We start from the raw sequence: 15,612 nt of genomic DNA, 5'->3' as shown, positions 1-15,612 counted from the left end.
AAAAATTAGCCAGACATTATGGCAGGCACCTGTAATCCCAGCTACTCGGGAGGCTGAGGCAGGAGACTCACTCGAACCCAGCAGGAAGAGGTTACAGTGAGCCAAGATTGCGCCACTGCACTCCAGCCTGGCTGAGAGTGAGACTTTGTCTCAAAAAAAAAAAAAGATTAATTTTATGTTATGTGAATTTCACTTCAATTAAAAGAAAAAAGAAAAGAAAAGTAGCACCCCAGACTCCAACTCTTTCTTATTTAAAAGAGAAGAAACCTCCTACCCCCTCACTATACTGACTAGAAAGATGCCAGGATCTGGGAGCCCCCATGATTAATGAGAGGCTCATTATATGGAAAAAAAAAATAACAACAAATTCCCACGTTTTCTTACACAGCAGTATAAACACTGGGTTAGGGTACAGCAACTATGCCATTTCCTTCTGAGTCCCCTCATTCTGGATGCCAGGCTTTTATATTAAGCTCAGAAGGGTATTTCTAAGGATGGATGAGAAGTGATACCATCTCAACTCTCTGGAACAAAGGCAGGACTGATAATGGAGCATCTCAGAAGGTAGAGAAAGCCATCGTGGAGAACAAGTGCATGTCAGTGCACCCCGGGAAGCAGCCGATGCTGCCGAGAGCCAAGCACACACAAACATCCCAACAAAAGGCAGCAGTTGGGGCAGACAAATACCAAGAGACTGAGGTATGGAGGTTTCTGCTCCAACCAGTCCATGGGCAGACAATGCGAATGTGTTCAGCTGCCAAGAGGAGAAGCCTAAAAGCCATTTGTAGCCTGACTAAAAGCTTCTAACGGATCCTTAAACCTAAATAAAGTTAGGACAGCAGAATTTAATTGTCCATTTGTGATTCAGATTTTGGGAATTAAAAAAAAAATCTGGAAATCTTCCCCCACCCACTTTGTTTAAAACATAAAATCAGATGATAGAAACTAGTAGGGCAACTCCAAGTGCACTCATGGAATGAAGAAGTTTCTAGAAATGCAACAATCCTCTCCCCACAAGCTTTCCTAAGATGACTAAAATCTGAAGAATATATAGCAAACAATTTAAAAACCAAATGACAATAAGAAGAAATGAAGTCGATATTCACTGCATACCCTCCTTCCCTGTTCCTCAGTGCGGTAGGCGTGTCTGTATAAACAAGAGAACACAGCTCCCTGAGGCATAAATTCACTGGTCTCATTCCAACCGTGGGTGTGGCAAAGACGAGAAGCATCTCCCTGGCACTTGCGGTATAGGACAGGGTCCAGCCTATAAGGTTAAGAGTTAAAAGACAACCACTAATTAACAGACATTTCCTTCTAATGCAGGCTAAGGGTTTTTACGAGGTGCTTGCTTGTATACTGGGTTTTTAAGAGGTGCTTCCTTGCATACTCATTGATAATCACTTCAGGGGTGTGGAGACAGAAGATATGTAAAAGTATATTCCTGAATTTTTTTTTTTTTGACACAGCATCTCTCAATCTGTCACTCAGGCTGGAGTGCAGTGGCGCTATCTTGGCTCATTGGAACCTCTGCCCCCGGGGCTTGAAAGCAATCCTACCACCTCAGCCTCCCAAGTAGCTGGGGCAACAGGCACACACCAGGCTCTTTTTTGACATTTTTGGTAGAGACAGTCTCGCCATGTTGTCCTGGCAGGTCTCAAACTCTTGAGTTCAAGCAATCAGCCTGCCTTGGCCTCTCAAAGTGCTGGGATTACAGGCATAAGCCACTGCACCCGGCCATGAATTATGTTCCTAATGAACACACAGTAGTCAGCACTGTGGGAGGCTTAGGCAGGAGGATAACTTTCTATACAAGTTTGTTAACCTTCTACAGAAGATTTAGACTATCCCTCAAAGATATCTTGGCTTTGTTAGATACCTAACATTTTAATAACAGACTTAGCACTCACATGCCCTGCTTGAAAACAGAAAACTAGAGTTGTAGCCAATACCAGGCAATTCACAACTTTTTACTTAATACTTTTTACTAAACACCTTTTTCTAAGTAGGAATGAAGTTCAATCCTATGTAATATATTAGATTCAGTAAGATCAGGAAATGGTAAGATAGTCTCCTATTCAGTTTTCTCTCTTCTTCCTGTGCAAGGTGCCCCCTTGTACAGGAAGTAATCTTTTTGGTTACTTGAGCGTGCTTATCAATTTATGAGTCTTGACATTTAACTCTGAATCTGGAGACAGTAGATTAGACAATGAGCCTGCTTCCCCAAATCAGACCAGGGCATGCTTAATATTATATTGTCAACTTTGGTAGAGGGCTAGTTAATGGGAGAAAAAAGCTAATATTTAATGAGCGACTATTAAAAACTAATATTTAGGGCTGGGCATGGTGGCTCACGCCTGTAATCCCAGCACTTTGGGAGGCTGAGACCGGCGGATCACGAGGTCAGGAGATCAAGACCATCCTGGCCAGCAAGGTGAAACCCCATCTCTACTAAAAATACAAAAATTAGCTGGGCATGGTGGCACACACCTGTAATCCCAGCTACTCAGGAAGCTGAGGCAGAAGAATTGCTTGAACCAGGGAGTGGGAGGTTGCAGTGAGTCAAGATCCCCATTGCACTCCAGTCTAGTGACAGAGTGAGACTCCATCTCAAAACAAAACAAAACAAAACAAACAAACAAACAAACAAACAAACAAAAAACCTAATATTTAATGAGTAACTATGCAGCACTTTTTTTTTTATTATTATGGGGGAAGGAATTAAAGAGGAGAAAATGTGATTTTGATTAAGGCAATACACTCAGTAGACTATTTAGGTTTAGATGGCCTGAGTAAGCAAAGGGAAATTACAGCCAAGCTTTCTGTAGTCCTTTCCAGAGCTAATTTGAAGGAACAGAAGTAAGAATACATTGAATCTTCAAGTAATCTCTTTCTAGTGAAGTATGTGGGCAAACCACACACACACACATTTTTTGAGATAGGGTCTCACTGTTAGCATGCAGTGGCATGATCACAGCTCACTGTAACCTACAGCTCCTGGGCTCAAGTAAATCTCCTGCTTCAGCCTCCCGAGTAGCTAGGACTACAGGTGCACACTGCCATACCTGGCTAATTTTTTTTAGTTTTTGTAGAAACCAGGTCTTGTTATGTTGACCAGGCTGGCCTTAAACTGCTGGCCTCAAGCAATCCTCTTGCCTAGGCCTCCCAAACTGCTGGGATTATAGGTGTGAGCCACCGTGCCTGGCCAAAGTATATATTAATCACCAAAAATAGTTAACTACCACATCATGGTGGCTTAACAACCGAATGGAGAAGCCACTGAACTTGAAAGGCTAGAGAAGCAGTCGGATCCAGTACTGGCTGCTTTGGAGGTGAGGAGAGAAAGCAAGATACAGAAAGAGGAGGGGAATGGCAGCCAATGAACTTAGTGATTCTGGCTGTAATACAGATCCTTCTCCCAGTTCATCCTCCCACCACCCCGCCGCTTTTGTTAACAGAATGAGAGGGAAATTAGAGAATCAAGTTGTCACTTACTGACAAAAACCTCTTAAGACAGACTTAATTCAATAACTCTGAATAAATAAAAGCAAATTCCCATATCCACTGCAAATCAATAAAAATACAACTGCACTATTATCTTCTTAGAGACATATCTGAAGGCACTTTTGCCACCCCCACAGGTACCATAGTTCTTACTAGACACATCTTTGTAGTATCAGAAACATTTTGACCCTGACTTCCAAAGTAGTGGTGAACAAGGATGTGTGGCACACGCTGGCAGCAGGCCGACTCTGCTTTTAGATAATGTTCTGAAAGTGATAAAGAATAGTTTTTCAGGGGATTGGAGTGTGTTAGCTGTACCAGAACTGAACAAAAAGAGTTTCCTACTGATTATTTTAATAAATACAGGTAATTATGACTACAGAGGAGAACAGGCTGAGGCAATAAATTTACTTTGGCTTCAAAATACTCACTTCCAATCCCGGGAGATGAAATACTGCAGCTCTAAGAGACGGTGTTCACAATCTTCCACCATCTTCTCTGTGTATAAATGTTCCATCAGGCAGGACAAGATCCTAGCCATAAAATGGGTAAAATTGTAACAAGAGAGAAGTGTTCAGAACTCTATGTCAATATAATATTTCCCTGGTCTGTAGAAGAAGCCTTTTAGTTATTTTCTTAGGGCAATCAGATTTATTTTTCTGAGAATCACTCAAGTTAACTGAACCTGACAGTGGTTATGCCTTTGATCAACTTTAGAGCCACTCAGCACTTAAGACTCTGCATGCACAAGAGCAGTGTGCAGCTGCTGTATTTTTAACTGGTTATGAAAACTTTCCCACACACAAAGAAGTAGAGAATCATGTAACAGCCACCTTCCCATAACTTCATCAATCTATGGCCAAGTCTGTTTTAACTCTAGGCCTCTTTGCTGATATTTTCAAGCAAAATCCCAGATACCCCATCATTTCATTTGTAAATATTTCAGCATGTTTCTTTAAAATATAAGGACTTAATACCATTATCACACCACCAAGAAATTACTTTAAAAGCTTTATTATCATGTAATACTCTGTTAGTTTTCAAATTTTTTTTTTTTCTTGAGACAGAGTCTCACTCTGTCACCCAGGCTGGAGTGCAGCGGCGCAATCTCAGCTCACTGCAAGCTCCGCCTCCAGGGTTCATACCATTCTCCTGCCTCAGCCTCCCAAGTAGCTAGGACTACAGGTGCCCGCCAGCATGCCTGGCTAATTTTTTTGTATTTTTAGTAGAGACGAAGTTTCACTATTAGCCAGGATGGTCTCGATCTCCTGACCTTGTGATCTGCCCACCTTGGCCTCTCAAAGTGCTTAGATTACAGGCGTGAGCCACGGTGCCTGGCCCAAATATTTTCAATTATTATTTTTTTTACAAGTGTGTCCAAATCAGGATCCAGAAAAGGTTAACTGATAAGTATCTTAAATGTATTTTCATCTGTAGCAGTTCTTCCTTCTTCCCTCTCCTCTGCCCCTCTTTGGTTGACGTGGTTATTTTTACATTGGTAAATATTTGTAATTAGTTTTAAGTGTGTTTAACCACATAGAAGGCTTTGAGGAAGAACATGATTTTCTAATTCTCTAGCACAGCATGGACAGCAGAAGTTCTTGCATAGCAGAATGAGATAAACATGGACTATAGTCACTTTGTTGTTGGGTATGGCCAACTGCAGGCTATAAAGATTTTTGCAGAATGGGACTGTTTTTTTTTTTATTTTTTTTTTTTTTTGAGATGAGTTTTGCTTTGTCGCCCCAGGGCTGGAGTGCAAATGGGCACATCTTGGGCTCCCACTTGCCTCAGCCTCCTGAGTAACTGGGATTACAGGTATGCGCCACCAACGTCCCACTAATTTTGTATTTTTGGCCGGGTGTGGTGGTTTTCCTTCATGTCTGTAATCCCAGCACTTTCGGGAGGCCAAGGCGGGTGGGTCACGAGGTCAGGAGTTCCAGACCAGCCTAACCAACATGGTAAAACCCCGTCTCTACTAAAAGCACAAAAATTAGCTGGGCATGGTGTCGTGTGCCTGCAATCCCAACTACTTGGGAGGCTGACCCAGGAGAACTGCTTGAACCGGGATCTGGGAGGCAGAGGTCACAGTGAGTGAGATCACACCACTGCACTCCAGCCTGGGCTACAGAGCAAGATTCTGTCTCAAAAAAAAAAAAAAAAAAAAAAAAAAAATTGTATTTTTAGTAGAGACAGGGTTTCTCTATGTTGGTTAGAGGCTTGTCTCGAACTCCAGACCTCAGGTGATCTGCCAGCCTCAGCCTCCCAAGGTGCTGGGATTACAGGTGTCAGCCACCGTGCCTGGCCTGCTTTGGTTTTTTGAGACAGGGTTTTGCTCTGTCATCTGGGCTGGAGTGCAGTGGTATGATCATAACTCACTGTAACCTTGAACTCCTGGGCTCAAGCAATCCTCCCACCTTAACCTCCCAAGCACATGGGACTACAGGCATGCACCACCACACCAGCTAATTTTAAAAACTTTTACGTGGCCTAGCTATATTGCCCAGGCTGGTTTCAAACTCGTGGCTTCAAGTGATCCTCTCACCTTGGCCTCCCAAAGCACTACAATTACAGGCATGAGCTACTGCATCCAGCCATGGTTTAAGAGCTGTTTTTACATCATAAAAAATAAAATGAGAATTAATACTTTAATACAGAATGAGAATTAATACTTTAATACAGCATTTATTCAGCTTTTCTAGATCTTGGCTGCAACTCTAGTATCCATTTTGTCCATTACTACTGCCTCCAACTACCACATTTTGTTTTCTATTTCTATTTTCTGTTTCAAGTATTTTCTAATGATTACCAAGTAGTCAATGTATACAATGAGTCAATACACAACTAGGATGAAAAGTACAGAGTGCCAAAGTATGTACCACCTATCCTGTTTCTCTCTTTCATTTTTATTTGATCATGATATAAAATTATTCAGTAACCTAATATATAGGTCCATATATGCTCAGTCACTGTCAATAAACACCATCACAATATTGGGTCTAGATGTCTCTATATCATGGACGAGGCAGATCCCAGGTTTTAATTCCATTACTAGTTTTAATAAAAGTTGGTATATGTTCAACCTGTTCAGCAAAATTTCAGTTAAGATGTCAAACCACTCAAAAGTCATTTGAAGGAATGTTCCCTGTGCTGCCAAATATAATACAATATGGATAAATACCACAAAGAAGATAACCTACATTGGGTCTCCGGATCTTATGTGTTTGCAGGCTGTCTGGATTACAGATTCACAAGCTTCATTCAAAGCTCGATCAATGCGGTAATCTGCACCAGGGTCAGTCTCCTGAATCAGTGTTTGAAGCTGAATTAAAACAAATTAAGAATGAAGAAAGAAAGTCACTTAGGTGCTAGGGAAGAGCAGTGTCTTCATACAATCAGTTGCTCAGTCCTATTTGCCACAATGTACTCCAATAAAGTTGTCTACAGTTGTCACCAGCCAAGCTCAAGAGCCCTTGCCAACTACTTTTCCAACTGGTTTCTCCACCTTGACAGAAGATTTTTCTGTTTTGAGTCATTGTAGGGACTGCTTATCCACGTTCTTAATAATCCCTAGAGGTCTTTACAACATGAACATGAAGGCTGCCTCTTTGCTTTTATCTGCCTATTTGTTAATCAAATTACTAAACTTGGTGCTCCCAGCGAAGCCAGAATTGAGTGGAAAAGAGTAAATAAAGAACATTTTCAGTCAGAGACCTAACTGGGTCATAAGAATCTAGAATCTGAATTTTGCTGCGAAAACAATGGTATTAAGTCAAGTGTGCTGTGCTTTATTAAAAGCAGATGTGCAATTTCATTTAACTTGAAGAAATATCAACTACAAAAAACAAGATTATGGTATTTATAATGTCCCATTTTCCTCAACTATTTTTCTATAACCAAGAGGTAAACCAGAGCTTGCTCATTTTAAGTACATAGAAAAATACTTGTCATTATGCAGCTGGAAATGTGACTATATTCTTTTTCGTTTACTTTTCCGTCTTGTCATGGAATAAAGGAAAGACAGGAGAATAAGTACTTCACATTTTTTTCCTGCCTTTAAGGCACTTGAGGTGTTGATGAAAAAGCTCTCAATTAAATTCAAAAGAACTGAGTTCTATTAATAGTTCTGGCTCTGACAGATTAGCTTTGAGAACATGGACAAACTGATTTAGTTTTAGTTTCTTTAACTGCAGAAAACTGTAAGAAATAATAATACATGGGAGAATACTAGGTAAACTGCAAAGCATTTTACAGACATGAAAGATCATTATTACTACAGATAAGTAGCAGATGGTGTTTTGGGGTAGAAATCTTTTTTTAATTTCTTCCCCCTGAGACAGAGTCTCGCTCTGTCACCCAGGCTGGAGTGCAGTGGCAAGATCTCCGCTCACTGCAACCTCCACTTCCCGGGTTCAAGTGATTCTCCTGCCTCACCCTCCTAAGTAGCTGGGATTACAGGCATGTGCCACCACTCCCGGCTAACTTTTGTATTTTTAGCAGGGACGAGGTTTCGCCACGTTGGCCAGGCTGGTCTTGAACTCAAGGGATCCGCCTGCCTGGAACTCCCAAAGTGCTGGGATTACAGGTGTGAGCCACCACACCCAGACTTGGGGTAGAAATCTTTAATAACAGAAAGTAAATTTGAAAACTATAATCCTTACTGGTTTGCATTCCCTTTTGTCAAGTTAAAAAACTGGAACCCCGTTGTGTCACTGATTTGTCCTCTGATACTTACACATCTACCCTATGATCCCACAGGGCCTTCACTGGAGCACCTGTGGGATTATAGGTTAGATCACAAATTTATCAGAGAACCATAATCAAAAGGAAATAAAGGAAAAAAACACAAACTTCTATTATCCTGAAAGAAGCTGGTAATCCAGATGAGACAAACATGAAAGATTTCCAATATTCTAGGATAGAAGTTATTTATACCAAAAATTGTTGGTGGCAATTTGGGAAAGCTACAACATGCCCTGGTTAGCTGGCAGGAAAATTACTATCGAATGATTACCAATGTTACTTATGACATTTGTTGACAAAGACCAAAGTATCTACATCTTTTTCTGAGAAAAGTTGGAAGCAACATGGGAGTCTGCAAGTCTCTGAAAGAACTGTATCAGTTAAATATCCACGACTGACAGACAAACTTTAAGAAACAATACATGCACCAGACTGCAACTATTTACAGGCGAAAATGGATGCCCTCCAGAGCCTAGTGGGCTAACAGCTCCAGGGATCATTGCCACTCTGGAATTTAGTGACAGTAGCGTGGGAAATAAACACTGAAAATGGGAATTGCTACATGATTATACACCTATTCCAGCCCCTGGCATGCTTAGGAAAACCTGGGAAAATGCTTCAGAGAGATGATTAGAGAATAAGACTGGCAGTTATCTTTGGCCTAGGAGAGCCTGGGCCCACACTTGTTCAGCCATGAATGAAGAGAATTTCACAGTTCATGATTATGGTGCATTTGGGAGAGTAGGTACTCAACAAGATGATAACTATCCTTATGCTTTACAGCTTACTACCTGTTGAGAAATCACTGAATCAATCACCAAGCAGAGAACAGGGAAAACTAATGGTCAACCACAGACAGGTACTGAAGTCTGCTGTATTAGGAAGAAAAATTTGAAAAAGAAAGAAAAAACGGGCCAGGCACAGTGGCTCATGCCTGTAATCCCAGTAGTCTGGGAGGCCAAAGCAGGCAGACTGCTTTAGCCCAGTCGTTTGAGACCGGCATGGGCAACATGGTGAGACCCCATCACTTAAAAAACAAAACAACAACAAAAAATAAAAGAAACTCCCCCAAAATGTATTATTTTAAAACATTCGTCAATTTGACTGGGGATGGATACTGTAGCAGAAGACTAAGGACATTTTCTCCCTTTGAATCATTTTGGCCTTCAATTTTGTGGGCAAAAGCTAAAACCCTGGGTCCATAAAATAAAATAAAGTGCTTCTTTCCCACTTGGCTAAATTTATTTTTTATTTTATTTTAATGTTTTAATTTTTTTATTTTTTGAGATGAAGCCTTGCTCTGTTGCCCAGGCTGGAGTGCAGTGGTGTGATCTTGGCTTACTGCAACCTCTGCCTCTCAGGTTCAAGCGATTCTCCTGCTTCAGCTTCCCAAGTAGCTGGGAATACAGGTACATGCCACCACACCTGGCTAATTTTGTATTTTTCGTAGAGACGGGGTTTCACCATGTTGACCAGGCTGGTCATGAACTCCTGACCTCAAGCGATCTGCCTGCCTCAGCCTCCCAAAGTGCTGGGATTACAGGAGTGAGCCACCACGCCCAGCCCCACTTGGCTAAATTTAATATGGGCAAAACCATATGTTTCATTACTTGATGCAACCCTCTAGATTTGTAAAGTACTTTTCTTCTGGGCCCAAAGGGTGATGTGGGCGGTACTTATGTTATCTTTCAAGTTGAGTCACTAGTTCTTTCAACAAGCTAAATTTTAAAAAGCCCTGGGTGTGAATTACGTGCCTCAAAATAAAGTCAAACCAGTCTATTTTCTGTTTTCTGTATCCTTTACTACAAGTTAGCCTTAGTAAAAAGACAGGTTTAGGCCGGGCATGGTGGCTTACACCTGTAATCCCAGGCTGAGGCAGGCAGATCACCTGAGGTCCAGAGTTCGAGACCAGCCTAGCCAACATGGTGAAACCCCATCTCTACTAAAAATACAAAAATTAGCTGGGCATAGTGGTGGGCGCCTGTAATCCCAGCTACTCAGGAGGCTGAGGCAGGAGAATCATTTGAACCTGGGAGGCAGATGTTGCAGTGAACAGAGATTATGCCACTGCACTCCAGCCTGGGCAACAAGAGTGAGACTCTGTCAAAAAAAAAAAAAAAAAAAAAAAGGTAGGTAGGTTCATTCCTAACCCTCCCCCAACAACCTTTCCATGCTGCTCTAAGGATGAAATGCAAATATAGGCTGTCTCCTGATTCATTTTTGGTCTGGGTCCCAGGACCTACACTGGCACAGAGGTTTCCCAAGGCAGTCACCAGCAACAACTGCACCTTAGCAACAACACTGTGGCAAAATCAAACAGCAGATTCCAGAAGCCTTCCCTCCTGCCCAGGTTGGTATTTTTAAAAAGTTAGACATTTGTCTATTTTTCCACCATGGGATGCATAGACATGCATGCATGTGCACATACACCCAGACATGCATGCACACATGCACTGGTGTCTACTCTGGGCCAAGGTGAGTAACTAAAGCTAAGATATAATTTTACTCCACATCCAAATTCTATAAAACTGTTGTGTTTCAGACTGCCAAGTTTTCTTTCAGACTGTAAAAATCTGATTTTACATGATTATCAGGAAAATACAATTCAAGTTGATATCCAGTTTTTTTTTTTTTTTTTTTTGAGACGGAGTCTCGCTCTGTCACCTGGGCTGGAGTGCAGTGGCCGGATCTCAGCTCACTGCAACCTCCGCCTCCCGGGTTTACGCCATTCTCCTGCCTCAGCCTCCCAAGTAGCTGGGACTACAGGCGCCCGCCACCTCGCCCGGCTAGTTTTTTTTTGTATTTTTTAGTAGAGACGGGGTTTCACCGTGTTAGTCAGGATGGTCTCGATCTCCTGACCTCGTGATCCGCCCGTCTCGGCCTCCCAAAGTGCTGGGATTACAGGCTTGAGCCACCGCGCCCGGCCGATATCCAGTTTTTAATAAAAATGCTAACTACAAAATAATAGACTGACTGGTTTTCTAAAGTTACACTGAGGGAGGAGAGCCTCAAGTTTTTACTATTCTAGGATATAAAGTGAAACTATCTCTCGCATTCTCTAAAGGAAAGTTCACTGCACAGGGCACACTGGTGCATGTGGTATGTTAAGTTGCTCTAAGACTCCTATCCAGTAAAAAGTAATCAACATGGACAACAGGAATGAAAGAGATGTACTAAATCTCTAATACATTAACTTTGTGTTTTGTACCTGACCTATAGTTATTGAACTGTTTATGAATGCTAAATCAAGAAGAACTTGATCTTTCCAAGCAAAGTACGCTGTGAGGTTTAGGGACAAAAAAAGGACTTCCATAATGGCACATGTTTACCCATGTGACAAACCTGCACATCCTGCACATGTATCCTGGAACTTAACATTAAATTAAATTAAAAAGAAAATGGCTCTTCCATGCATAGCTGCCCTAGTATATGAAGAAAAGATAGTGTGATTTCAAATACGACATGTTGTCTTAATCCCTCAGGCTAGGAATTCATGCCATGCTGCAAATCAGTAACAGAAAGTCTTAGAAAAAATTTCAATTCATATCAACTCTTTTTCAGCCTCAACTCAATCAAACCTATTATAACAGGCAAATTCTCTCTTGGTAGAGAGACTGTCCTCATTGATTGGAACTGGGTTTGCCTTGATTCTGAGTTTAGGAAATCCAGTCTAGCAAGCTGCTCTTTCTTTAGGAACTCTAGCAAAGAATACATCCTATCTATCTAAGAAGATGATTCTTTTTATTGATGATGAGCTCAAACTTTTGCTCTGTGTAGCAAATGCCACATTCTTACTAAGATATGCCTGAAGAAGCAACGTGCAGTCTCTGGTAATTAGTACCTACTGTTCAATGTGATAACACAAATGATCCATATAAAGCAAGGTAGGACAGCATCAGGAAGACGCTCCTCAGCTGATAAATGTGACATTCAAAATGGCAATAGCAAATGTCTCCTCACCGCCTGCTGGCAGTTCATTCCAAGGTTCCCCTTCTCCCCGCGAACTACTTTCATCAGACAGTGTAGAGTCCGCCCTTTTCGATGTAATCCGGAACAATGGTGTTCAATCTCCCCCCGACAGCTTAGGATGATCTCAGGGCTCAGAGAAAAGTCTTCCATCAACATGCGTCGGTAATCCAACATCTCCCCCTGGCACTCACTGCTCACTTGTCGCCCTAAGTTAGGATGTAAGTCATGACATTACGAAAGGTGACGCTATGCATTAGCATCAGAAATCATCACCTATTAAAAGTACATATTTCTACGTGTCATACAATATACCTATCAGTCATGCTAACATCTGAAAAGCTTAGAATTAGCAAAAGCTTTAGCAACATAAAATAGGCTTAGACTCCAGATATTCAGGCTTCTCCTGTCAGTGTTCTGCATGAAACAGGTTTTACACTACTGCAGTAATAATGCAAATGCTTTGCCCATGGAAGCCTTATCAATAACTATTGGGGTAAAAATGAAAGCCAAAGAACAATCCTCACTGACCTACACAATTAAAGCTTTTGGAAAAGACTATATTTCAGATATTCACTATAGGCTCCCCTAACTTCTTTGAGCTGTAAATGCCAATGGGGAAAACTTAAAAGATTAAAACAAAACAAAACAAAACAAAACAAAAACTGGTCACCCAGACAGTTAGTTTAGTGATAAAGCCAAAATTTGAAGCCCAGTCTGACCCATGTGCTAAATCGCGCTACCCTGAGTTTCCCCAAAATGTTGCACAATGTGTATTTCAAAAATGAAAACTAGGCTGGGTGCAGTGGCTCACAACTGTAATCCCAGCACTTTGGGAGGCCGAGGCAGGTGGATCACCAGGTCAGGAGATCAAGACCATCGTGGCCAACATGGTGAAATCCCGTCTCTACTAAAAATGTAAAAATTAGCTGGGCGTGGTAGTGCATGCCTATAATCCCAGCTACTCCGGAGGCTGAACTAGGGAGTCGGAGGTTGCAGTGAGCTGAGATTGCGCCATTGCACTAGAGCCTGGTGACAGAGCAAGACTCTGTCTCAAAAAAAAAAAAAAAAAGAAAAAGAACACTATTCAGCTGGGCATGGTGGTTCACGCCTATAATCCCAGCACTCCAGGAGGCCAAGGTGGGAGGATCGCTTGAGGGCAGGAGTTTTGAGACCAGGCCGGCCAACATGGCAAAACCCCATTTCTATTAAAAAAAAAAAAATTGCCAGGTGGCTCACGCCTGTAGTCCCAGCAATTTGGGAGGCCGAGGTGGGCGGATCACCGAAGTTTGGGAGTTCAAGACCCGCCTGACCAACATGGTGAAACCCTGTCTCTAATAAAAATACAAAAATTAGCCAGGTGTAGTGGCGCTCGCCTGTAATCCCAGCTACTTGGGAGGCTGAGGCAGCAGAATCGCTTGAATTTGGGAGGCAGAGGTTGCAGTGAGCCGAGATCAAGCCATTGAACTCCAGCCTGGGTGACAGAGACTCCATCTCAAAAAAAAAATAAAATAAAATAAACAACATGAAAAATACTCAAAAAAGCAAATATGGGCGGAAACTGGCATTTATATATATAAAGCTTTAGAGTATGAACCCAAAAAGAAACAGAAATGATTAAAAAAAAAAAAAAAGAATGCTACCTCTGTGTACAGCTGACTCCAGGCACATTAGCAGGTAGGAGAGTCTGGCTTCACGCGATCGCGGAAGGTTTTCCACATTGCACCGGTATTTCTTCAAGTCACTTTTACAGGATTTGGCCAATGAATAACTGACTTTATAATCCTGGGCAATCAGCTTTTGGCGGGTTGTGAGTGCTTCTCGACACTGAGGAAAGAGTACAGCAACAGCCGTGAGACCACTCATGTAACTTTACTGTTGACGTGTACCTCTAAGATGAGCATGGCGACTCAGCCAAGTACATGTCAACAACTGCAGTTATTACCAACATATCTATCTTTAAGTTTGGTTAAAATTTTCACAATTGAGCTAAACTAGTGTGGCATGAGACAGGGGTAAGTGGGTGGAGAACCTAGAAATTCTGTAGTCACTTGCTAGTTGTTGCTGCAATAGCGGCTGTCCAAAATAAGTAAATATCTCGTAGATCCCAATACATTAACATGACACAGCATTCTTTTCCACTTTAACAATACCCGTAACATCAATTTCACCAGCATCAAACTGGCAACTAACATAACATTTGGGGCCGGGTGCGGTGGTTCACGCCTGTAATCCCAGCACTTTGGGAGGCTGAGGCGGGCGGATCACAAGATCAGGAGATCGAGACCATCCTGGCTAACACTGTGAAACCTCGTCTCTACTAAAAACATAAAAAATTAGCCGGGCGTGGTGGCAGGCGCCTGTAGTCCCAGCTACCAGGAGGCTGAGGCAGGCGAATGGCATGAACCTGGAAGGCGGGGCTTGCAGTGAGCCAAGATTGTGCCACTGCACTCCAGTCTGGGCAACGGAGCGAGACTCCGTCTCACAAAAACAAAACAACATTTGGGATATTCTGTTCAATGCTTTAAAATACAATTATTCAATTATTCTATATCATCTGAATAATGATATAAGATTTGAATAAGACTGTTCAAATGATACAAGAAAAAGGAAATGAGAAACATTTCTTCAGCTACACAGGAAAGTAAATGACAAGATAGCAAAATTAATTATTTCATAAGCCATCAACGATTCTTGCCTTCATCCAGGGACAAAGAACTAAAAGAAGATGCTTAATGATACAGCTGCTGAAAAATTAAATAGCTAATTGCCTAGAAAGCACATTGATTTGGTTAACCTAAACTTCTTGAGGAGGCAGGCCTTAGTGTGGTTTTATATAAAATTCTCTGATTTTACTCCCCAGACAAAGTAACATCTGAGAATTTTATATAAAATCACACTGAGAATTTTATATAAAACCACAGTGAGAGGCGGGTGGATCACCTGGGTTAGGAGTTCAAGACCAGCCTGGCCAACATGGTGAAACCCCGTCTCTATTAAAAACACAAAAATTAGCCAGGCATGCTGGCAGGTGCCTGTGGTCATAGCAACTAGGGAGACTGAGGCAAGAGACTCGCTTGAACCCGGGAGGCAGAGGCTGCAGCGAGCCGAGATCACGCTACTGCAACCCAGCCGGGGTGACAGAGAAAGACTCCACCTCAAAAAAAAAAAAAAAAAAAAAAAAACCTAAAAACACAACCACACTGATAACCCCACTTGGCTTCTCACTATCTAGATATCACAATCAGGGTTTCATTTTCTTGGGTTCAGCCAAATATGCTTAAACCCAAGTACCTCGCCTCTGAAAGGAGTGAGCTTTATCAGTCATTTACATTTTGGTATAAGATTATAAGAATATTGTTTGAGAGAAATTGAGAAAGCTTTTTTTTTTTGAGACAG

General features: G+C 41.8%; 1 protein-coding gene across 1 annotated transcript in view; it reads right to left on the bottom strand.

The window, feature by feature from the left end:
- The window catches only part of GLG1 (golgi glycoprotein 1), a 167,253-nt gene that overhangs the window by 30,082 nt on the left and 121,559 nt on the right, over positions 1-15,612 (bottom strand). Inside the window, exons 5-9 of the mRNA XM_017868617.1 lie at positions 13,857-14,040; positions 12,208-12,422; positions 6,705-6,826; positions 3,936-4,037; positions 1,114-1,267 (exon numbers count right to left, since the gene is read on the bottom strand). Of these exons, the coding sequence (XP_017724106.1) occupies positions 1,114-1,267; positions 3,936-4,037; positions 6,705-6,826; positions 12,208-12,422; positions 13,857-14,040 (777 nt within the window). The remainder of the gene's footprint in view (positions 1-1,113; positions 1,268-3,935; positions 4,038-6,704; positions 6,827-12,207; positions 12,423-13,856; positions 14,041-15,612) is intronic.

Source organism: Rhinopithecus bieti, unplaced genomic scaffold, assembly GCF_001698545.2.
Source record: "Rhinopithecus bieti isolate Rb0 unplaced genomic scaffold, ASM169854v2 scaffold_2574, whole genome shotgun sequence".
Classification (NCBI taxonomy): domain Eukaryota; kingdom Metazoa; phylum Chordata; class Mammalia; order Primates; family Cercopithecidae; genus Rhinopithecus; species Rhinopithecus bieti.
This window is presented reverse-complemented; position numbering and strand designations above follow the sequence as displayed.